This window comes from Acanthaster planci, linkage group LG12 (genome assembly GCF_054643075.1).
Source record: "Acanthaster planci isolate LZ-2023a linkage group LG12, COTS_SCS, whole genome shotgun sequence".
Classification (NCBI taxonomy): domain Eukaryota; kingdom Metazoa; phylum Echinodermata; class Asteroidea; order Valvatida; family Acanthasteridae; genus Acanthaster; species Acanthaster planci.
This window is the reverse complement of record NC_141788.1, coordinates 494,255-517,993: the sequence shown is the minus strand read 5'-3', so window position 1 is coordinate 517,993 and position 23,739 is coordinate 494,255. Positions and strand designations below refer to the sequence as shown.

Below are 23,739 nucleotides of genomic sequence, written 5' to 3'. Positions count from 1 at the left end.
TAGCCTCCCCCCCAAAAAAAGAAACGGTGCAATGATTCGCGCCCCCTCCCCCGACAACGGTTTTGAGAGATATTGCAATGCCATGCACAGTTTATTTACGACCCTTTATGATATTTTACGATCGGCGACGAAGCAACTGCAAAAATGATTTATATATGGTCCCGACATCATTGTTATGGAGTGGGATGTCTTCTTTTGTTTCTCGTTGCCATTTTCGTGCATTTACTGTGAAAATTAAGCCACATATTTCAAAATCGTTATAGCCACCATTTCGAACAAAGGATGCGTAGTAGCGATTTATTTGATCACTTTGACAGAGAAAGCACCACCGTCGAATGACGGGATGTAATTTTTGGAAATACAGTATACCTTCAAAATCTACCAATTAGGAAATTTTGACTCGCAATTGCTTACAAAACAGCGTCCGTTACGGTCAGTTAACATTATCAATAGTAATTCGGTTCCCTTCAACGATTTCCTTCAAAATTGGTTACCTTGTTTTGCTCGTTATAACGATCCATCATTAATTTACAAAGAGCTAAACGAGGTGCAAGGAGTGGGGCTATTACAGCGTAATTTGATAATGAACTGTATATTAATAATTCACTGCAAGGCTTTTGCAAAGCTTCTGTAGCCTTGGAAGATGATAAAAAGCTTCCAGGAAAATCATTTCTGGTCCGAAATGAAAAACACAGATGAATATGAGACTCATTGTTAAAAGCGAAACAAAACAAGCTCTCAAAGCAGAATATTATGTGATTATAATTTGACCATTATTTGTAAAAAAATAAAATCGTGAGAGGAGAGCATTATAAGGCTTTTAATATACACAGCTACAGCTTTGATACGAAAAAACAAGTATACTGTAAATCCAAAATGGAAATTGATGAGTGGACAGAACTGTACATTTAGGAATTGATTGCAGCGGGATTGGAACCGCCGACCCTGCGACTTGTCACTGTCTTTGTTCAACATATCTCCATGCTAAGCACAATACTTGACAACGTCATTGCAGATTCCTTTACCACCTCGTTGAAAGAAAAACGAGCTGATTGTAAACTTTTGCCCTCTGATTCTACTTAAAGTGAAACTTACATGCATAAACCCATTTTACTGACCATTCATTTCTTCTTAAACGAAATTGATGGTAGATTCTGAGTGTAGAGCAGTCGTTGAATTCCATGTGATGCCACATTCCTCCTTTTCGCCTAGTGGCATTAATTTAGCTTTTGGCACAGGCAAAGTATGGCGTGCAAAGGCACAAGGGAAACTACCTCAAAACAGCGGGCGTCTTTTTCTTCAGGTCATTAATTTCCTCAAAGGACCCTCAGTGTGTTAGTGCCGCGTGGCGGAGATAAATTGGCTGGAGAACCCCGCCAAACAACCCTTAAGAGATGTGTGTGATAATTCACTATTCCACGCACCTGGCCTGGTGCTCATTGTTCTTACTTCAAGCATAGGCTTCTTGCCGCTGGTTTATCGACGGGAATTTTATCGTTAGAGAAGAAAGGGAATGCACTGAAATACGACAGAATTTAATTTAAGTTAAACGGTATGCATATTTAGTCAGTTGTTTTTACACTATCGAGCAACCCAAACCATGTTTGACTGAAGTTTTTGAGAGTACGGAACGAACGAGCGTCGGTGTCGGCATTTCAAACTTCACTGAGAAGATCCAAGTATTTGTTTATCTTGCTATTCATTTTCACCCGTTGTTGACATTTCTTTATTCTCGCACTGTAGAGTTTAGTTGAGCGCATTGGACGACAGGTGGAAATCATACCAGGCGCCATTATTAGCGACACCTGCGTACTAACTGCGTACTAGCCAGCCAGCAACATTAATTTCCTTTCGGATATAAAACTGTTCATACACTTTTTTCACGAGCTATTCGCCGGCCTCGTTAATTAAAGAGCTGGGTAAAGCCAGCACGTTAGAGCAAAAATAAATTTAGTAACCCTGAATGTGTCAAATAGGAGTGTGGGGGTAACGCCCCCATACAACCACACGGAACTGACACCCGCAACTTATAGCGGCTTATTGATGTTACCAAATACTGAGGTTTATAATAGGTTATTAATTCCAATGGGGCAACGCATAAAAGTCTCAGGTGACTTGCATAATAAGAGTAACTGTCGAAGTTCGATTACTCTATCAATGCGCACATGTACACATGTGCTAAGAAAGCTTTTGCACCTATGCAAAATGTTCGTCAAATATCTGGCAACAAAAAGGAATGGTGACCTGTAGCGTGCAGCCAATGACGTTTTCCCTCCGGCAAAAAATATTTGCACGGCATAAACCACTTCCTCGAGTTAAGAGAGGGCGCCAGGATTTTTATCTGGATGACTTTTATCTATCCTAAAGACCTCCTCTAAACTCAATCGATGAATCGACATCCGGCCTGCACAATCATGTCCATACTCATAAACAAGTCACCATTTAAGGCATCTACATGTATGAGAAGCAATTTAATATTTCATACACACAATTCAAGTGATCGTTTTTCCGGTGGAAATTCGACTCCCAATCTTGAAATCAACTGTCCTAACACGAGGTACTTGGGTGGTGATAGATTTGTTCTCACAACGGTACTCCAACGCAATGAGAGTGCCGTTACCACGACATACGAGCTTGTTATTAACCCAGCCGTCATCTACAGATGGACATGTACCCAAACGTAGTTACTGTTCGCGTGGTTTTTGACACTAACGAGCGGTTGAACTAGCGGACTTTGCGCAAAAAATAAAATACATAACATGTCTAAAAACTTCCTAAACTTGCAAAGGGCAAAATTCAAAGACATCATTGCTGAAATAAATGTAAGCAGTCAGACCTTTAACACAAAACCAGAAAGCGTCGTGACGAACTTTAGCTTAATCCCGAATGATGCATATTTATCGAATTACGATGCAAAGGGTGTATACGTGTAGGCCTACACGTTAAGAAAATTACAATACGCAAGTGTACATCAACTTGCGAACCACACCTTTAAATTGCTACAGGAAAAAAGATGGCATGGACAATATATGAATGAAGCCATACGATGATAAAAAGCTGAAAAACTGCACAATGCTGAACAAGGAAGCAGAAACAGGCAGCATCGAGTAAAAGGCGCATACATAGCATCCACTACTGAACTCTGACGACACCTGTATTTCAGTAGACGAAGTTCATGACAACCAACTGTGGACAAAACCTTGCAGGAAACACCAAATGCAACGGTTCTACGCAAGCGTACTCTCAGGGAGTTCTTTATTCAAAATTGCATTTTGCTGACAACTTCCAGTTAGCAGGAGTCACTGTACAGATAAACATCCAATAAGTGAACGAGTTCTTGAATGAAATATGGGCTAGGAGGAATCAGAATGTCTTCAAGATCTTGGATCCATTTAAAACGCTGGCTCTGAGGAAATGAACCGGATCGCTATTCCAACAGCGCATGACCACAATGAAGCCCAGTAAAGAGGTCATTCAGACATGCGTGCAAAGTCTGCCCAATCTGCGCGTCCCTACGGTGACTAGCGCGTGTGCTTTGTACCCAAATGATGTTTTTTAAATACCGACCTGACTCATTCTCGTGCCGCATTTAACCTCTGCAAGTTTATAACTTAATGAAGCCATGATTTTTTACACAGCAAAATGTCAGCAAAAAAACGACTGACAGGAACATTATTCATAATTGGTAACTGAGTTAAGTACACGTGCATGCACAGGAAAATACAGAAAAAGATGCAGTGTGTTAAAATAATACTATAGTTATTGTATTAATGAATACTTGACCAAAGTCTGGTTTAAATAATTGGGTTTAAAAATTGATTAAGGCACAAAAACAAACTAAATACAGTTAGAAAAATATACATCTGGGACAGTTGTGCAAAAGTTCAAGGAAGCGTTAAGTTCCTGTGGTTACAGGTCTTTTTGTTCCTCCGTTGGAGGTTGATACACCGCCCTCTATACAGAACAAGTTATAAAACATCTTGGAACTCAACACTACATAAACGTTTGCAAAACACCAACACGACTTCATGAATGTTAGACTACAAAAATAGCTTTACAGGGACTCAAAATCTAGCCTAAACAAACGAAGCTGCTTTATATCTATTATTTAATGAATACAAATTCATTTTTTCCGATGGCTCAACTAGCTATAAATGTACAAATATTCACAAATATCACAAATTAACAAGACACTACGCTAAACAGAGAGAAAATACTTACTGGCAACATTCCTTTAATTCAAATACTATGTTAAGATTTTTTAATGTATTTTTGAGAGATTTCATTTACTTTTTAGAGTGACTTCTGATAATTGATACATAAAATCTCATCAATATTGATGTACTGCAATACGACGAACTGAATAAATTTGTTGCTATCTTCAACACCATGCATGGTACGGCCGCTTTTATACCTTGCAGATAAAACATGTCCAGGTATGCCATCTGTCCAATCAATGCATATGGTATTCTCCTTCAGATTCGATGTCATACTCATAGTCATTTTGGTGAAGGTTTTGTAACCAGTCTATGTAACCTGCAAGAACACAATCACAAAGGTGTCATGTTATGTGACTGAGGTTTGCAGCTGGAAGGCTTGATTTGAATTGAAGAACTGCCAAAACAAAGGAAATTAAGAGACTGAAAGATGAAGAAAAAATCAGGAGACAGATTACTGACAGAGTAAAGTTTGAAGCGTGCTGGTTTAGGAAAAGTATTTCAACAAAGACTTAAAATGTCTTAATAAAATCTTGGGCAGTGACTGAGTCTTGAATTTTGAATAAGGTCTTGGTCTTTGGCAGTTTCAAATACATGGGCACACGCTAACAACAGACATAGCTCTGAATGCCCATTTTGGATATAGCCTAATAAACAAAATGTTGTAGATATTAACCGTGACAACTTCTTTTTTATTCAGTGGCCGTCTTGCTGAGAAGCTGATATGCTTCAGTCAGGGCTCCAGCTGCAGTAGGATTGGTAGAACGTTCTCCAGAAGGAACATCAATCTCAAACTCAACGTGGCTGCCCTCGCTGCCTTCACCTGTGGGTCAATGCAAACGACTGCCATGAGTGAATGACGAACAAGCTTGTATCTTTGTTGACCACAACTGTAATAAACTCACAAGAAAGCAATCATTTGACTATTACTACAAAGGGTTTGCATGGCTGCCATCTTGAAGGCCAGTGCTTTTGTGCTACAGGGGATGCCCAAAAGTTTCCTTCCTCAATTGCTTGGAACTACAATTTTGTCTAGACTTGTCAATGGGCTTGTAATGCAAACCCTCTATAGAAGACAAACAATGCCAAAGGAGTTCCTTTTCTCAACCCCCATGAACCGACTAAGACCGGATGAGTTACATGGTGGTGTGATAGATTTGACTAAAGTACAGCCAATGAAAAACAAATTCTTTGATTAGTGAGCCTTTTATCTCTGAATGCGCCATTCTGGTGAACCCAGCATTCTGCAAAGCCTAGAGTGCACTTACCATTACTAGTTGCTGCTGTCTTCTTGTGTGACGGGGCATACAATACCAGAACAGCCACTACATAGATGTTCCACATGCCATAGACACCGGTGTAAAAGCCACTGGTATACTGCACGCTAGGTTTGCGTTCTCCAGCCTTCTGGTGACCTTCCAAGACTTGTGACATGATGAAGAAGATGACGGTCAAGATGGCGGTGATGACAGTGAAGATCATGAAGAATCGGAAGCGATAGATGAGACCCTAGAAAGAGAAGACAAGATTAAAAAAAAAACAATGGGAGACTTTTAGACGCTGGTGGCAGCAGAGATACTGGTCCTTTTTTCAAGGTATTACCCATGCTCAGAATGATGCACGCATGCTCAGAATAATGTGCCCACGCTAAAAAAACCAAGCGCTCAAGCTCAGAACTAGTAAAAAGGACCAGTATGTTTGTCGCCACCAAGCATCTCAAAGTCTCCTAGTGAGAAGCAGACTTACTTTAGTAGGTTTTAGCATGGCTGTGTCTCAGGTGTCATTTAATGGAACCACCTACAACAGAAATACTTCTGAGCAAAACTAACATAACCTAACATAACTACAGAACTAACTAGAAGAAGCTCAAACTTCCAAACCTGTTGACAAACAATTCATATCAACACACACCAAGCTGGAAAAAATTATTAGTGACAGTGTAAAACAAGAAGATCAACGGGACAAAAACAATGAACTATAAAATTCAAGTACAAAATCTGATCAAATGACAAAATATTACAATATAAAAATGTCATAAATTATAGACAAAACATAAGAACTACAGTGAATTACAATTAAAAACTTTTCTGAAGAAAAACACAATGAACAGGCACAATGCATGCAAAAGGGGGTACATTTACATTTACTACAAACTTGTCTAAAAATTGGCAAAGATTTACCTACAGGGTCATGAATTAATGTTGGTAAATTAGAGAATCTGTAATTTAAGAAAACTATTTTAAAATAAACCGATTATGATTTGTACGTTGAATGCAAAATACAACAAAAGATGAGATTCATAACAGTCTACACAGGAATCTTCATGGGAAATGGTTGAAAACCAATGCTGAACATTTCATTTCTAAATTTGGCCCTCAAAAGGTGTTTTGTTCTCTCTCTAGCTGCTCTCAGTACCTCATAATGCAGCCTGCGAGCCTTAGCCATGTGCGGTAGCGTAGCCCGTCTCATGCTGATGTTCTTGAAGACTTGATACACCATGAAGATGAGGAAGAGACAATAGCAGCTAAGACAGATACCTGCTAGAATGATGAAAGCCATCTATATCCAGGCAGGGTCAAGGAAAGGTCAGGCAACGGGAATGACAGAAAGTACCTCTCTTGGCATCCAATACTTTTTTTCAGTGTTCAAAATTTTAATGGAACTGTTTAGAAAATCAAGCTAAGGCGGCATGCTCGTGTTGACTGGTTTAAATTTGAAGTACTTACATATTTGCAAAAGTTGCAACCATTCCTAGCTTCCTTCCTAATAAGCTTCCTACTTAACATCAACAGCCTTACAACTCTGAATACATTCACTATTTCCTTGACACTCATTTTCCAATATATCTGTGATTTCAACAGACTTTTCAAATTCAGGAAAGGCGTTAACGGAAACTACTCCAACATCAAAAAGAAATGACAACACAACAGTTCATAAGGAGTTTGCCACTGCATACATGATGCAAGTGCCCTGTTTAACATCGACTAGTTAGTATGGGGAAAACTGCCTCAACTGAATTGACAAGACCTACAGATTATCTCCTTATTGGATAGAGTGGTTAAGGATACTGCAAGTTTGACTCCCTTGTCTGTATTCCACATGGAGAAGAAAGGATTGACGAGCTGAACACCCCTGTAAACAAAAAACGACGATAACACAGATCAGTTCTGTTAGATTTGATTTACCCTTTACCTCCCATATCTTTCAAAATACTGGTACACTGAAGTTCTGGTTGAAAATGAGAGAATTAAAAAAGATGGAGCCCGGCTACTGTTACTTTAGACAGGCTACTTACTCCCCGCAGAAAAGACTTTTAAAAATCGAGATGAGAATCATCACAACACGTCAATGTTGCAACTAAACATCATTCATTGAAAAGAAATCTCCATCTGACAGCAAAAGTGTCAAGGCTACGAAGCTATCCACGACTAACTGACTAATGCATGCTTTCAGCTTATGATCCATGTAGGAATCTCAAGTCAATTTTGTATTAAAAGATTGTTGCTGGCTAGTTCAAGTACTGTTATGGTATCATTTATTAAACCGAGGACCTATTCTGTGAAGGCCGGGTCTAAATCAAGTGGCTGTGGCTGGGAGGAGTACACCTGTCCATGGGAATTGGCTAAGCCACGAAGTACATTTGGCAGAGATGGTACACTAGCTGCAGCAGAAAACTTGCATAGAAAATTCCAAAACTCACAAATGACTAGAAACTTTTATTTTTGCATTATAACTGTTCCTTTGTACTCAACATGCTCTCTACTGTGCTTATATGTTTGTCTCCTACCGCTATCTCTTAGAGATGAAATGCTGTAAGTAAAAAAGAAAGTGCTTAGTGGTAACACAACAAAGGGTCACTTCCCTTACCTCTCGCACATGTCAAAGACAAAGAGACAGAAGAAAGTGAAGATGATGGAGCACACCTGCTGTCTGTAAACCTTAAGACGATTCCTCTGGGTCTGATCCTGTAAGCAAGAAAATATATGCCAGTTATCATGACACATTAAAGTAATCAAACATAGGGGAGCTCCTATACCAAAAAGTTACATGTTGCTAAGCAAATATCATTTTCAGCAGTAGGTTATTATTTAAAAAGCTCAAATGTGGTCTGTGCTTAGCAAATTTTACAGACGCTAGCAGAGGTGAGCAAAGGTTTTAAGCGGTAACAGGGTCTGTGAATGCATGGAGGAAGGAAAAGTCTGTCTATTCCTCCATGATATAGGTACAGGAAATAGCACTTTCTATTACCATACAAAATGGTTGAACCATTAAATACATTTTATGTACATGTAAATCACAAGTGCTAAGCACCCCTAGTGCATGGTATCCACCCCAAGCTGAAGTGCACCCCCAATCGGCCAAAGAAAGACAGGTAGTTACAAGCAGGTTCCAGCACGCGTTCTGCATGTACGGAAAGACCATACATGCCGGAATAAATTAGTTACGTATACTCAGTGTGCTCCGCGTCAAACGCGCATATATTTGCATGCCTCATGGTGCGCCTATGCTGCGAGTACCAAAAAAAAATGCTCTCTTATGTTCCGCTCGGAGTGGATAGAAAACGTGGTCAAATCGGGGAGGGGGGAGAAGGACAGGGAGAGCCAACTCACTCTACAAACCTTGATACTGGTATTTACAATTTTAGTATACTAGTTCATTTTAACCTTCAGGAACTTGAAGTTTCATACAAATATGAAGAAAAAGGTTTCATGGAAAATATGCATAAACTGAAAGAAAAACTGACCAATGGTTGCACCGGGAGGCTGTAAAATGCACCACAAGGTATCTACATGTAACAGCAAAATTAAAAATTTTCCCAGAGCCCTTAAACAAGACCCTGATCCCACGCCGTATATTCTTTGTGAATTCTTGAATTCTGAAGACTTCCATAAGGGCTGCGCAACAAACACAACATAGTAGAAAGAGGCATAAGCCTGTGCCAGAAATTGGGGGGGATGGGGGTGGCAAAAAAAAGATGGGGGGAGGATGACTTCCCCGGCCATGAAAATTTTAAAGGGGGGGTTACACCATACATGTGACTCTACATGTATCTGGTCAATGTTCATGATTTTGAAGCACATCTGTGCTATGCATTCAGCATGGCATTTTTATGGCTTTTTAATTGTTTTTCATTTTTGAGAGTTCCTGAATACATTTTATAAATCGAAAGTCTGAAAAATTCTTGACAAATTTGCTTTAATTTTTTTGCTTGTCACCAAAAAGTTGGAGATGATTCAATTGCCCATCCCCACCTCAAATTGGGGGGGGGGGGTTGAGACATGTACATACCCCCATCTTTCTGGGATTTACGGTAAAGGACCACAAGCAGGTGGGCCAGTTGTTAAAAGTTATGGGGAACCGTGTAGGTGTCACCAATAAAATCTGTTACACCTATCAAAGCCTTTGTCATGCATTTGTACATTTCAGGTGTTTACCAGGCGAGCGATTACTGTATGCTCAAGAAGTACAATCAATTGTTATATTGCCAAATTTTTAAGAGCGCACAGCATCCAGGCTGTGATCATGGTACACAGAAAGTTCACCGAGAACCGCCGGCCATGTACCTTTCTGACTAGACAATGAATACAGCACGTATACCGGTATTTTGTTGAAAACCTAAAAAAGTCAGTAGTTCTTGAAAGAACATGACCACAACTTAAACTGCATGCAGCTGATTACAGTGATCTTCAGAGATATTTCCAACATAGAAACCGGCCATTTATTTCAAAAGTCAGTGAAATAAACTTCAGTACCCCAGAAGCTTACAAGTCACCTGAAGATTTCGAAGAATTCTACAGGAGTGAGGAAGGTACAACGAAACCACTGTAACCTTTGGAAAATTGATGCCTTGTGGAAGTCTTGAAGAATGTGCCACTGTTTCAAGTCGAAGGGGGAGATTTTTATTAGATTCAGAAAGATAGCTAGTGAGCTTGATGTTTGTTGAATCTTACCATCAAATGCTCTCCAATAAAGATGATCCAGAAGGAGAAAAGCATAGCATAGAAGGCTCCTTGCTTGATGTCACTGAGGAGGGTCATGAAAGGAATGTCGACCCAGAAGGTTAACCACTCCAAGGGAACTGGCAGAGGTAAGCAAGAAGGCATCAAGGTGAGGCTTTCAGTAAGGATGCAAAAATCAAGAGATTAAATCTGCATTGTACTGAGAAAAAGGGTCCAATTTGCTGATGTCTCTGTATAGTACGGAGGCAAACTGGTTCAACAAAGATGGCACCTTCATCATGGTGTCCAAAAATTAGTTCATAAGACAAAGCATAAGAATATTACAGATCTTGCTCTGATTGTATGACATGAGTGATTTCATTACATGTACTTTAGATCTCCTCATACAGGAACCCAAGATACATTTCCTTGAATGTCATCAATACATTGGTACTACTGCCACAACCAAAATACCGGTAACTTACAAAAAAGGCGCCACCAAGAGGTTGCAACAGAGAGGCCATTTTCAAAATTACATGTAAGAGTTGGTAAAAACACTGAATTTGTTGGAGATTTTGAGTTTTGAAGTACAGACATTATGCATTCTACCACCAAAACATAGTTGAAATGGATACTCAAAACCATTCTCCAAATGCACTGCAAAAAATAACATCTCCAAGTCAATCTGTTGGTAGCACACTGTCTTGTGAATAACCCGTAATGCTATTTCCAACAAAGTTAAACCCTATGCACTATGAAGACAATGTACAAGCGTAATAAAGAGACAATGAGTTCATTAACCCTAACAGTCCTCATTCCTCCAACAGGTGAAGGATTGAGGACTGTTAAGGTTAAGAATAGCAAAAAGCCAGCTCTGTTCTGTACTGCATGCGAAGCATTACTAATGTCACTGTAAGTGTACAGAAAAAACTTCCTACTCACAATTCAGGATGCTCATGATAATAGCCAAGGCAAATATGGTCCTGGGCATGAAAAGAAAGAAGTGATTGTCACACTGAAGGTATATTAGATTGTTACCTCATCCTAGGCCTTGAGACTTGCAACCAATTGCCATGATCTGAAGCGTCAAGGTCAAAACTGAAACCAAGACCTTGGGATTTGAAAAAGAGATTGAGACTGGTCTGGAAACTACCAAGGTTAGCAGTGAGCAATGCAAGTATATGGAGTACACTGTCTTCAAAGACGGGCTTTGTTTTAAATGTAAAGTTGTGAAGGTTTTGAGTCATTCAAGTGATGCAATTTAAAATCACTGAAACAATGCAACTGGACTAGAACTTGCATAAAAGGACGACGCAATCAAAAAACTTCATTTCTGTGCTTATTAAGCATTTACGTATACGCTTTTAACTGGGCTCGTTTTGGAGGCAAACTTTTGAGGAAAATGATTAATCAGCTCTGTTAAAAAGATGGTAACTTCAACTGACCAGGTGCTTACCTCTCTAGGAGGACAGATGGTTTGCCCTGGGTCTTAACGCGACGCCAAAACCACACGGTGACAAGCAATACAAAGGGAAACATAAATGTCTTGAGGGACATCCAGACAATGGTGAATCCTCCGTTCTGATGAATAATCTAGTCAGACGGAAGTAATTAAAAATGGTCAGTTATTAGGAAGTGTAATAATTTTCTGATGAGATGATCTTCAGAATAAAAATTGAATTCATAATAAGCCTCAAGTTGAAGTGCACTCTTACTGGCAAAGACGTGACTGGCTGATGAGAGGTTTCCTAACTGGGCTTGTTCACATGCCAGTAAAACATGAGAAGACTGTACGTGTACATTCAAACCATTGATTTGTGTTATTATTGGTGGAGATCAATGGTTCCAACAGAAATTGATCGCATTTGGTCAGTGTGTTCCACACCAACGGTGCATTAACTCATGCATGCAAACAGTGAGTTCTTAACAAAGCACTGTTACAGCTATGCAAAACACGTCCTCTCTCGTTCCTGCTCAAAACGGACTGAGAACCTAAATCGGAGGTTTCCAGCAAGCTTAGCCAATCAGAATGAATGTACGGATCAGAATCATACATGCCATGGTATAGATCATGGAACCAGTGTTTGTCTCGCATGTACGTGATAAGAAATACACACGTGTGATCTCAGTAACTTCCACTTCAATGCAACATTCTAGATACACACCACTACATGCACATCCTGGGGTGAGCCAATGTTGATATTAGTCAGGGCACCAGTTTCCTTGTCCTTGGTAACCGGCAACCTGATGTTGATCAGGTAATGTTTGTGGTGGACTGATCCCAACTCAAAAAGAGGCATGGGCTCACAGCTGTAGGGGTAACCAATATGTGTGTCTGTCTGTACAAGAGATAAAAGAAGGAAAGACGACACCATCCTTGTTAAGATTATGTAGATTAACCCTAATACTTCTCAGTCCTCCAACAGGTGAAGGATTGAGGAGGGTAAGGGTTAAGGGTCTGTTTGTTGCACATGGATTCCATTGCAATCCCAGGGCTGGTTTGCGCTATCCATTGGGTAGGTTCTGGTGTCAGTGAACCAATGACTGATCACTGATCATGATCTGGATCCAGGTCAAACAAACAGGCCCAATGAGATGAGTGCAAATGCCGTGTATAGTCTGCAAGGTGACATGTACACGTAAATGAATGAATAAGATTTGCAAACATCAGCCCAGTCTCCATCTTGTCTCCAAGATTTGTAAACCATTCTTCGCATTATCCCAATGAGTGTACTATGTCAGCCCAGTCTCCATCTTGTCTCCAAGATTTGTAAACCATTCTTCGCATTATCCCAATGACTACACTATATCAGCCCAGTCTCCATCTTGTCTCCAAGATTTGTAAACTATTCTTCGCATTATCCCAATGACTGTACTACATCAGCCTTGTCTCCATCTTGTCTCCAGGAATTGTAAACCATTCTTCGCATTATCCCAATGACTGTACTACATCAGCCCAGTCTCCATCTTGTCTCCAGGAATTGTAAACCATTCTTTGCATTATCCCAATGACTGTACATGTACTACATCAGCCCAGTCTCCATCTTGTCTCCAGGAATTGTAAACCATTCCTCGCATTATCCCAATGACTGTACTATGTCAGCCCAGTCTCCATCTTGTCTCCAAGATTTGTAAACTATTCTTCGCATTATCCCACTGACTGTACTATGTCAGCCCAGTTTCCATCTTGTCTCCAAGATTTGTAAACTATTCTTCGCATTATCCCACTGACTGTACTATGTCAGCCCAGTTTCCATCTTGTCTCCAAGATTTGTAAACTGTTCTCCGCATTATGCCAATGACTATACTATATTAGCCCAGTTTCCATCTTGTCTCCAAGATTTGTAAACCATTCTTCGCATTATCCTAATGACTAAACTACAGGCTGACTTGATGCTCATGTGGCAAAAATTCCCCAGTAGTGTCTTGATGAGTTTCATTGTTTACACAGGTTTGTACATGTACCAGTACGTGTACAGTACCTCTGAACTTGTTGCAAGCTTCTTGGAAAATCTATAATGCATGTTTGAGTCAAAGGTTAAGGGTTAGAGGTCAGAAGTTACGGGGAAGGGGAACTCACGTATGTAAAAACACAGTCAAGTTTTCTGGTCTCATTGGCACTGATCAGCTCCTGAAAGTCATCGTCATCTTTGTCCTTGTATCCCAGTCTAATGACCAACGTCACATTTGCATTAGGAACTGAAAAATTAAAATACAATAGCAAAAGAAAACTGAAGAGCTTTATTCAAATTTTACCAGAAAGAAAGGGACTCCTACAAGCCAACTAGACTCGGTGTATTAAAAGCAAATACACAGAGCAAAATTTGGTGCTGTCTTTTCTGGGCATAATGAAAATTGTGACTGAGAAAAAATCCACTTCTGTGGCCCTTAAGGATCACTAAAGGAGAACTGTTCAATGAATGCACCTTAACAACTTGCACATTACTAATCCTGTGATATCTCTCACCCTGACTCCACTAGTATTTTCACTTGGAACACAAAGGTACAACTTTAAAAAATCTGTGTTTAACCTACTCTATAAAAGTACTGCAGTATGAATACATTCATACATGTACAAGTACATCACACTTAACTGAAAGGCAACAGGAAAGTTGAGTGAAAGATGGAAATTACCGGGTATCTGTGAAAACTTGTCTGATTGGAAAGAAATATGCAGAAAAAGGTACGATAAAAAGGACCACAAAGTGCGCAAAATCTTGAAACAATCATGCAATCCAAAGTCTGTGTTCATTAATCCATTCTGTAAACCATTGTCTGATGACTTTCAGCTGTCCATGGTCTAGGTCACAGACTCACCCAAGCGTTTGCCCTCCTCTTCTGAGAATGCTATGTCCATTACCAGGACACCAAGCATGTACTGGAAAGATCGGTGCATGGTGTTAGGGTCATGGGGAACTTTGGCCGAGAAGACAATCCAATCCGCATAGATGCCTCTCTTGGTGGCTTCATCAAAATCTCGCACCTTGTCACAGGCATGAGGGCCACGAGGCTGAAACCACTTCTTCAGGTTGAAGGAAGGGTCAATGCACTTTGTTGTCAAGATGTTGTGAGCGCTCGAAGGTGCTGGTGCTGCCAAAACATTTGGGGTTTTAAATGTAAGTACATGTAACAGTAAGGGAGAAAAGTAGCAATCATTCCAAGATGTGACAAGTTACACGTACCGGCAGCAGAAAATTTGATGGAATATAAATTATACTTGTAAGTACTGGACATTAATTTGAACAGCACAAGTGCAATTTTTAAACATTTCAAATCCTACCGGTAAATGTACATACATACATCTGGAGAACTTAATCCCTGCGTAGTCACACTTTGATTGTTACTTGCATGCATGTACATGTATCGGTACGCATGGACACAGGTTTGAAGAGGCATCCCTGTACATACATGATACCGGTACATGACATGTGTTGTGTGAGATCCATGAGTAGCAGAGGAAGCAAACAAGTACATGTACCGATACATGTATGTACAGTAGATATGGAAGCCTACCCACTAAGCTTTCATTTCTATTTTACTTTTCGGGACCAACATTTCATGGAATACAATAACAAAGTTTACAAGAGGGAGAGAGAATACACAAGACATACAGAAGACAAATAAACAGTATTTAACCAGTTCCCGCTGGATTACCCAAAAGAAACATGGTTTCTGTCGAGGGGCTCTCCAACTGGTTAAAGAGGAAACAATAAGAACAATAATAAATATAGATCGATACATAAATTGATATGACTTTTATGGCAGTATCATAAACTATAACTTAACATAACTTATACTTAAATAAAGAAATGATGTGGGAAAAAATGTATCCCACTTATTTTGTAGAGCTGTACTTGTATTAACATTATTATGAAAAACAAAATAACAAACTAACCCCCATCAAAAACAAAGATAAAACAAAAACCTAAACCAAAATAAAAACAAAACAAAACACCAGTTTTAGCCCAGATGGGAGTTGCAAGCCTGGGCTAAAACTTAAGCTGGGCAACTTTCAGTGGGAATATAATTCATGATGGCAATAAGTTGTCTAAATGGCATGGGAGGTACATGTAGGGTCTCGGTGAAAGAGGTGATCACGTAAAGAATTAAGGAAGTCTTGGACAAGAAAGCAGCGTACAAGAAACGTTTGCATTCAAACTGTCAGTTCTGTCTTATCTAAAACTGGTTATCAATTACATTTACGCACAAACTGAAATCCCTGTAACTTGGTTTCTATAATTAATTTCCCGACAAAAACTTTTTTTAAATCTTTCTATTTCATTGTTTCTTATTGTCCGAAAAATTAAAGCAATTTTAAAGTTGATTATGAATACCAGTCTAATGAGTCCATGATATAAATTTACATGTGGAACCAGCTCTTGGTATTGATAACAGAACTTTGAGTAATAACATACAGTACATGTACAGATACCTGGATGTACCCAATTTCAGTCAACACCACACACATACATGTACCAGTACATGTGTATGCCAAAACTAGTGTGCTAGCTTCTCATTCTCTGTGTTATGTGGAGAAACTTTGACACCATCCTGGGTGCAGACATTTTGAATCCTTGTGCATGCTTGTGGAACATTCAAAGTCAGATACTGATAGACAGAATACCAAATAATGTATTCTTAATGCAACGCTAAAGTGCAACATACATGAATATCAGCCCGTCTTTTGAATAAGGCGCACATGTACAGAGCAATGGCACATGTTTATTTACATCCGTAGCTGATTATTTCAAAACAAATGTTTCCCTAACATTCGAGCAAGGTGGTCCAATTTTGTATGCATGTCTTTTGATGGCTGTGTTTCGATGAACATGTTCAGCTAAATTAAAACAAGTCTTGGCTTGATTCACTCAATGTTAAGTGAGTTGAGAGCTCTGGAGCAGCGGCTGTCGTGTGCATGGGTACTGATAAAATCTGATAAAAAAAGTCATGGCAAAATTCATGTGCAGCGCATATGTTTTTTGGCTTAGAGCAAAATGAAACGCTTATTTATTGATTGTGTGTTCAGGTTGTTTGCGTATAAGCTTTGTCGTAGTATTGTTTTAGAATCCAGATGCATGCCAATAGCCACACAAAAGCTGTACAAAATTTCAAGTTTTCAATAGGTTTGTGCACAAACATGAATGGGCCCAGCAGGCATCACTTTGTACACGAGTCACCATTGTAGTTTTTAAATCTTGATCTATGGTCCACACCCATGTCATAACATACGAGTACATACCTACATTTAATTTGTATACCAAACCATTCCACTTGTAAAAACACTGCCTGTAGAAGTCCAAGCCCTGAGTTTGTAAACATGAACCAAGGCTGGGCTTGGGTGCACCTCAGAGCTAATTACTGTGTACAGTACATCATGTACATACATGTACATTAACATCCAAGCTCAATGGTTGTCCTGACCATGGACCCTCTTTCCTCCATGTCCTGACTACATGTAGCTGTACCAAGACTCACAGCAGGGTACCTCTTGCCTTGATTTAATCTAATCAGATTGCTGGCAAGATCAGTCCCTTGCCTGTGTTCTTTCTCTTGGTGTATTTATTTAATGGGTGTTCCTAGCACAGTGACTGCCTCACATACCCCTGGGTAATTGGTTACAGAAAAGAGCTGACCACATGGGGTCATTTCAGGTCGACCATAGGTCAACATACTCAAGAAATCTTCAAAAGAACAGAATAAATGTGGTGTGACAGCTCAATACATTGTCACTAAATATGCAGAGACAAAATGTGGAACAAAAATTTTTATCACTTCAAGATCAAATTATTTATAAGCAGTAAATGTGTTTATTGAAGTGTTTGGCAGAGGGGATAGCAACTTGTATAGTAGCTTCCTGTTACATTGCATTTGCATTACATGTGCAGATACATACTGTATACTTTGGTTAGGAAGCATTAATACACAGAAACCCATTGACAATTTTGAGACAAAATTGGGAATCTCCCATCCAGAAAACAGCCAATCAGGGGCTGCAAAATGTTGACCAATGGCAAAGACGGTTTAGAGCGGCAACCACCCAATCAGAGATTTTGATTTTAGATACTTGGCAAGGCCTGCCAGAAGCCAATGAGAAGTTGGGTTGGTTCTTTTCTCTTTGGGGTTAGAACTTTGGGTGTGAAGGAAAAATTGTCGTGTTGTCACTTTTGTCTCAGCTTATGAAGGAGCAACAGCTTCAGTCAGATTCTTCTACAAGTTTTTCCCATCATCTTCTCCTTCCCATGGCTAATGAATGATTTGTTACTCTTGACATTATGAAATTTTAAATAATACGTAGATGAGATCAAGTTCTTTGTGATGCATTATGTCATTAACTCGATGGAGTAACTAGTGTCTAATGGTGGCTGTAACTACTGTATGTCTTCCCTTGAGTAGTGCAACAGGGGAGGATAAACCATTCTTTCTTCTATAAGTGCAAATGAAGAAAGAATAGAGTCGGTAAACTCATTTGTTGACTTTGCATATGTATGTACAGTGTACATAATAATTATTACGGCTTGGTGAAGTTAGTTCTGTCACTGTCCTAATGAATCATCAGCCTATCATAATGTCATTGTAATTGAGCTGTGGTGCTCCAAGTCAAATGGTGCTTGGAGCTGTTGGTTCTCTTTGGCCTTGGTGGAAGCCCAAACAGTGAATAACGATGAACATGGCATTCCAGGTCAAATGGTGCTTGGAACTATGTTTCTGGGCCTTTGTGGATGCCCAAAGAATGGATAATGTGTCGCATGCAAGATAAGTCGGCTGCCCAGATTTCGGTGCCCGACACATCAATATGATGAATAAATTCCTTCTGGCAGAGGCGAGCACACACACCAGTATTTTTGTCTTTGTTTGTTTCATGTTGTCTGTTTATAAGATTATAAAGTGCTTCTGGTATCAGTTTAAAACCGGGAAACTACTGGATTGAGGAATAACAAAAAAATATAAGTTAAAGGTTTTAAAGGACTTTCAAATCATATAAAGCCCACATACACATACCGGTAGGAAAGAATTTACTGTTTTGTAACTTTCAACTTGAAAACTGTAAACAAAATAGAATATTTATTTTCTGAAGTCAAACTTCACTACAAGTTTGCAATTATTTCAAAGTTGAATGCATACAGTACATTCGTGTAGATCTCAATCCACAAAGAATTCTTCGCACTAAAACAGTCATGAAAAGGTCCTATATTTCTGAGCAGTACTGTACATCCATGTAGATCTCACGTGATGTACTTGAACAAGTGCATAGATTGTACGTGGAATACATGTATACTTGTATCAGTACTAGAAGAGTGTTTCTTATAGTTTGGAATTAAGATCCTCAATTTCATGGCATAAATATTATCACATTGAGTTTATTTCAGAAAAGATTGGTTATGGTGAAAAAAAAAACAGAGAGTAAGCACTAAGTCTTAACAAAACAGTTTACAGATTCATCAAGCAGACATCCCCTGTACCATAAGCCATGAACATGTACATGCAGGCCCTACATATATAACATAAAACTGCTTGGTTTATAGTGGCATAAAAATACCCATGTCTAGCGAATGAATCAAGATTTTTTATTTCATACCAGCAGCAACACGCAATTATCTTGAATTTCATGGCCCACTCCAGAGGTAACATTATAAACAAGATGTACATGATTGACGACAGTAATCTAGAAAGCTATCTCAGCCGCAGAAGGGCATGTTAGCACTTCCCAGGCAGAGCAGCTAATATCACCAAGAATGTGAGGAGGCACTCCAAACTAAGGGATTGCTTGCATCTTCCAGGGATCAATCTGACTTGGCAAGAGGTGCTCACAATGTGCAGAGAGTATGCATTCTGGTACATGTATGAATGCATACAATGTTAACCCACGATTGGTGAGTAGATGCACCTGCCTAAGGAATGAATGCATTCTTACTATTCACAAAATGATCAAAGACATCTTAAAAATACTTTAACTGAACAACATGTACTACAAGTACTGTATGGGTATAAACCCTAGTCACATTTTAATGTTTCTCCTAAAAGTTGCCATTGAAATTGTTATAACAAATTTCTTCTTTTACAAATGTTGCAGTGCAGGTTCTTTAATTGTACTGTGAATTTCTGTATTTGAATGGTGTCTTCACGTCATGATTTGACAGCTCAAAATATGCACCTACATGCACTTTCTAAAAGAGATGATTCTGTCAATCTACTGAGTGTCTTTGAAGGGGAAAATGCCTAGCATTTTCCAGACAATTTTAAAGGGTGTCCCTTATTCCTGAGTATCATCTCATTCAGGGAAGTTGACACACAGTCTGTGCAAACACAGTTTAAAAGCCTTACAAACATCACCTAGACTGAAGAGATGTGGCATCTTATGAATAATGTACATGTACATCAAACTGCGTCTGTAATGAATTTGAAATACTAAACATTCTCAAGCTCACCAGGAACACAAAAATGAATGCCGGTATGCATGGCATACTTTTCAATTTCAACTCTATTTCACAATTTCAACTCAACTTAACTAAATTTATTGCTCTTACAAAATCAATTTTGGTCTTGGTAATACATGTACATGTACCGGTAGGCCCATGCATGTACAGTTGCACACTGTACGGAGATGGGTGAGCTTTGAGCAAACCCAATCCTGCAAACAATTCAACATTTGGCATCAGAATTTCAAAAAATTTTGAAAACAGGGCGTCTATTTTGCTAACCATTAGGCTGTTCATTTGCGTGACAAAATACAGTACATAAAATAACCTATAGGTTGAACATGCCCAGACAGCAGACATTCCTCCAGGTAAAATGTTTGCCACACTGAAGCATTAATTTCTCTGCAAACTACTTTTAGGAAAACCAAATTCTTGCAACCTGCAATGTACATGTACCACAGACACATAGTTTACAACTTTGTCAGCAAAGAGTAAGGAGTTTTTGCTTGAAGGCACTTCTCAACATGCTTCATTAGCTGATCTTTTTTTCAGTAGACCTGCATGTAAAGTACAGGTATATTGTATGTGATAAAATCTTCAACAGAGCTGCTCCATGTCACTGTAAATCTTGTTACGGACACAGCTGACAACAAAGAAACCACAAGTACTTTTCAGTTAAGGGGAAATCCTTTTGCCTGTTCACCATAAACCTGTTTGCTTCACTCCCAAGTTGCTACAATAAACCAACAGCTTGACCTTTGTGACCTCATGGTGTGCAGGGTGATTCACAGTACTACAATACTTGGCACTTTACAGCCAGACCACACTCAATGGATTGGAAGGATTAGAGGTCCCATGGAGTTGGCAGACTGGCCTAATAATAAATTCCTGAGTGTTTTGTAATGGAGGTGATGTACTAATACACTGCAGATGGGTTTATGTATGTGGGAAATTACATACATGTGCTCATGGCTTTTGTTCTGAGAGAGATTTCTTGGAATTGTTAACAATCTGGACAAAACTTATGAATGAAAATAGTGGTTGTTCATTCAAGAAGGGCACCTGCATGTACTTCCTGCTTTACCAACCAACTAAGGTACATGATCATGTATGGCATGCTTCTGAAAATACTGGGATCTGGTACTGTGCTCGCATTGTAGGTTGTGAAGAGGAAATTCCAGGGACAAAAAGGAAGCTTCATCCTAGCTCATGTATATTCAGGGTTTGGGAGGACAGAGTAAAGCAATAGGTTTGAAATAGTACGTACTACCATGAAACATAACACCTTAAAAATAATGATTTCTTTGAGATTTAATGAAATAAACACAATATATCCCTATAAACCATGAAGAATCAATGGAAGACTTAGTAATATATATACATGAAAACTTGAAAAATGTACTAAAATTTTGTAAATTTTCTCATTTAAATTACAAACAAAACCAAAAACCCTCTAAACATCAAGCTAAAACCCCTTTAAAGATGCCTCATAATGATAATAATAATTCTGTTTTATTTCAACAGGGTAGCCTTGTCAGTAAAGGGCCCTGATAAAATTTCGAAAGAAATCAATAGAAATGAATTTAAAACAATTTAAAACAGATTAAGTTGATAAAAAAGAAAAATTAACAGAAACTGAATAGCAGTCAAAAAACACAGGATTTCTACATAAAGTTACATTAAGCCTCAAAATGGAATCATGGGAGGAACTGAAACATACATGAATGCTCCACTATATCACAGGAATGCTCCACTATATCACAGGAATGCTCCACTATATCACGGGAATGTTCCACTATATCACGGGAATGCTCCACTATATCACGGGAATGCTCCACTATATCACGGGAATGCTCCACTATATCACAGGAATGCTCCACTATATCACGGGAATGTTCCACTATATCACGGGAATGCTCCACTATATCACGGGAATGCTCCACTATATCACGGGAATGCTCCACTATATCACGGGATTGTACAATGTAGATTTGGGGACCTTATTCCTACATTTTAGCTTTTGGATTCATCTTGGTAGATGACTATGACATCATGCTCAATAACTGTCATGACTGTAGGGTTGATGTTTTGTGAAAAGGGGGCAGGGTTTGGCATTTTTAGGGAATTATGAGGGGAAACTTTGAGTGTTTAAACACGACACATGGTGGATTCAAATTTGCATTATAAGCCAAATACTGCATGGGTGATTTTGCACAATGGTAGAAAGGCATTGTGGGAAGGAAAAGGGAGCAAACATTGCTGCTTTTTCCTTCCCACAATGCCTTTCTACCATTGTGCAAGTATTTGCCATAAGGCTTATGGCTCATTTTTCAGTTAACATGGTTAAAGAAAGTCAGATTTTCTCACAATTCACAGTTGAAAATTTCCCCAAAATAGAGTCAGCGTAATAAAGAAAGCACTGCCTTTGGTTTTTTGAAGAGCTGACCAGTTTTACAATGACAAAAAACTGGAGGTCCTCAAGTATCAATCCCCCTACAGTGTCACGGTCATTAGCTTCAGGCTCAGTCTTGGCACTGACTATTAAAAAAGGGTAGAATTCAGAATTAACTTGTTAAATTTGAATGCTTATCTGTATTGATTATCACACCTGGGCAATTATGACCATTTCATCTAGGCCTAGGCAAACTTACTTAGCATTGCTCAGCTGCGTCAGCCTGTTTTATCATACAGATTTTGATTTCTGTCACGTCACAAGACATGGCTACAGTGGAATGTTGCTGTAACGGGGTCCACACTAATTGTTCGGTACTGCGGTTATTTGGTATAGCGAAATTAACTGCCAAATGTTTCATTGCCATGTTCAATAGTACCTCTCTTGTCTAACCAAAGTGCACCCTCTTGTGATATGATTCACAGTTTCTGTGATGTTTCGCCGTTGAATTCACGTTTGAAGTTTCAAGAAATTGTATCTGTTACTCAGTTTTGTTTTTTATCAAATCTTGAGTTACAAAATTGGTAAATTTAGTTTATCCTAAAAGTCGTGAAGATACCGCTCAGGATCGATCTCTGATGCAGGCTTAGGCGAATCTTGGTTGATTTGCAACCGCATAATGTTCGTACTGGATTTTGTCATGTTTGTGCACAAAATATTGGGAGCCAAGGACAATGTTCGGATAAAGGATCTACAGCCGAATGTTCGTCATAGCGGTGTTTGGTATAGCGACGTTCCACTGTATTCAACTCTCTGCACAAAGAGTACACTGATCTCTGTTTTCGTAAGCTCATTTCATCCATGGTCTTCCCTAAATGAAACACTTAAGTGAGAAATGGCAGTAAATTCTTCGACTAATCTTACCGATAAGTCCTCCGACGAGAAAGCAAGCGATCTGCACCACCAAGAGACACAGACAAAAAACAGACAGCTTTTTCGAGCTCAAATTTTCCAAAACAGCTCCCGCCATGGTCCTCAGAGAGACGCCAACAACTCCTTGCAACAGAGATCCACGAAATGACGGCAGAAGCCGAAAATTTTCTGGATTTCAAGCAGAAACTGCAGACTTCTTGCAGACGTCAAGTTCACCCGTCAACGTCTCCAGCGTGTCTCCGGTCGAGTCGTCTGCGTCCTTTTCTTTCTTCAGCTTTGCGGGGGGTCACCGGAAGTTGTTACAAAGTTTTCAACAAGTCTGGAAAGTTGCGCCCTCTGCT

General features: G+C 39.3%; 1 protein-coding gene across 1 annotated transcript; it reads right to left on the bottom strand.

Annotated features, from left to right (window-relative positions):
• Positions 1-3,220: 3,220 nt before the first annotated feature.
• wls (Wnt ligand secretion mediator) lies at positions 3,221-23,675 on the bottom strand. The gene is made up of 13 exons (XM_087143850.1): positions 23,390-23,675; positions 14,474-14,746; positions 13,737-13,855; positions 12,322-12,495; positions 11,613-11,749; positions 11,099-11,139; positions 10,169-10,296; positions 8,085-8,182; positions 7,286-7,349; positions 6,633-6,776; positions 5,486-5,726; positions 4,894-5,040; positions 3,221-4,536 (listed from the first exon to the last, which is right to left on the bottom strand). The coding sequence occupies exons 1-12, from the start codon at positions 23,493-23,495 to the stop codon at positions 4,910-4,912; spliced, it is 1,656 nt and encodes a 551-aa protein (XP_086999976.1). The 5' UTR covers positions 23,496-23,675; the 3' UTR covers positions 3,221-4,536; positions 4,894-4,909.
• Positions 23,676-23,739: the final 64 nt, after the last annotated feature.

Coding starts and splice junctions, on each gene's coding strand:
- wls (XM_087143850.1), bottom strand. CDS start 23,495: ATGGCGGGAGCTGTTTTGGAAAATTTGAGCTCGAAAAAGCTGTCTGTT. Junction 14,747..23,389: donor TCTCGTCGGAGGACTTATCG/GTAAGATTAGTC, acceptor ATGTTTTGGCAG/CACCAGCACCTTCGAGCGCT. Junction 11,750..12,321: donor CCCAGGATGTGCATGTAGTG/GTGTGTATCTAG, acceptor CCGTCTGACTAG/ATTATTCATCAGAACGGAGG.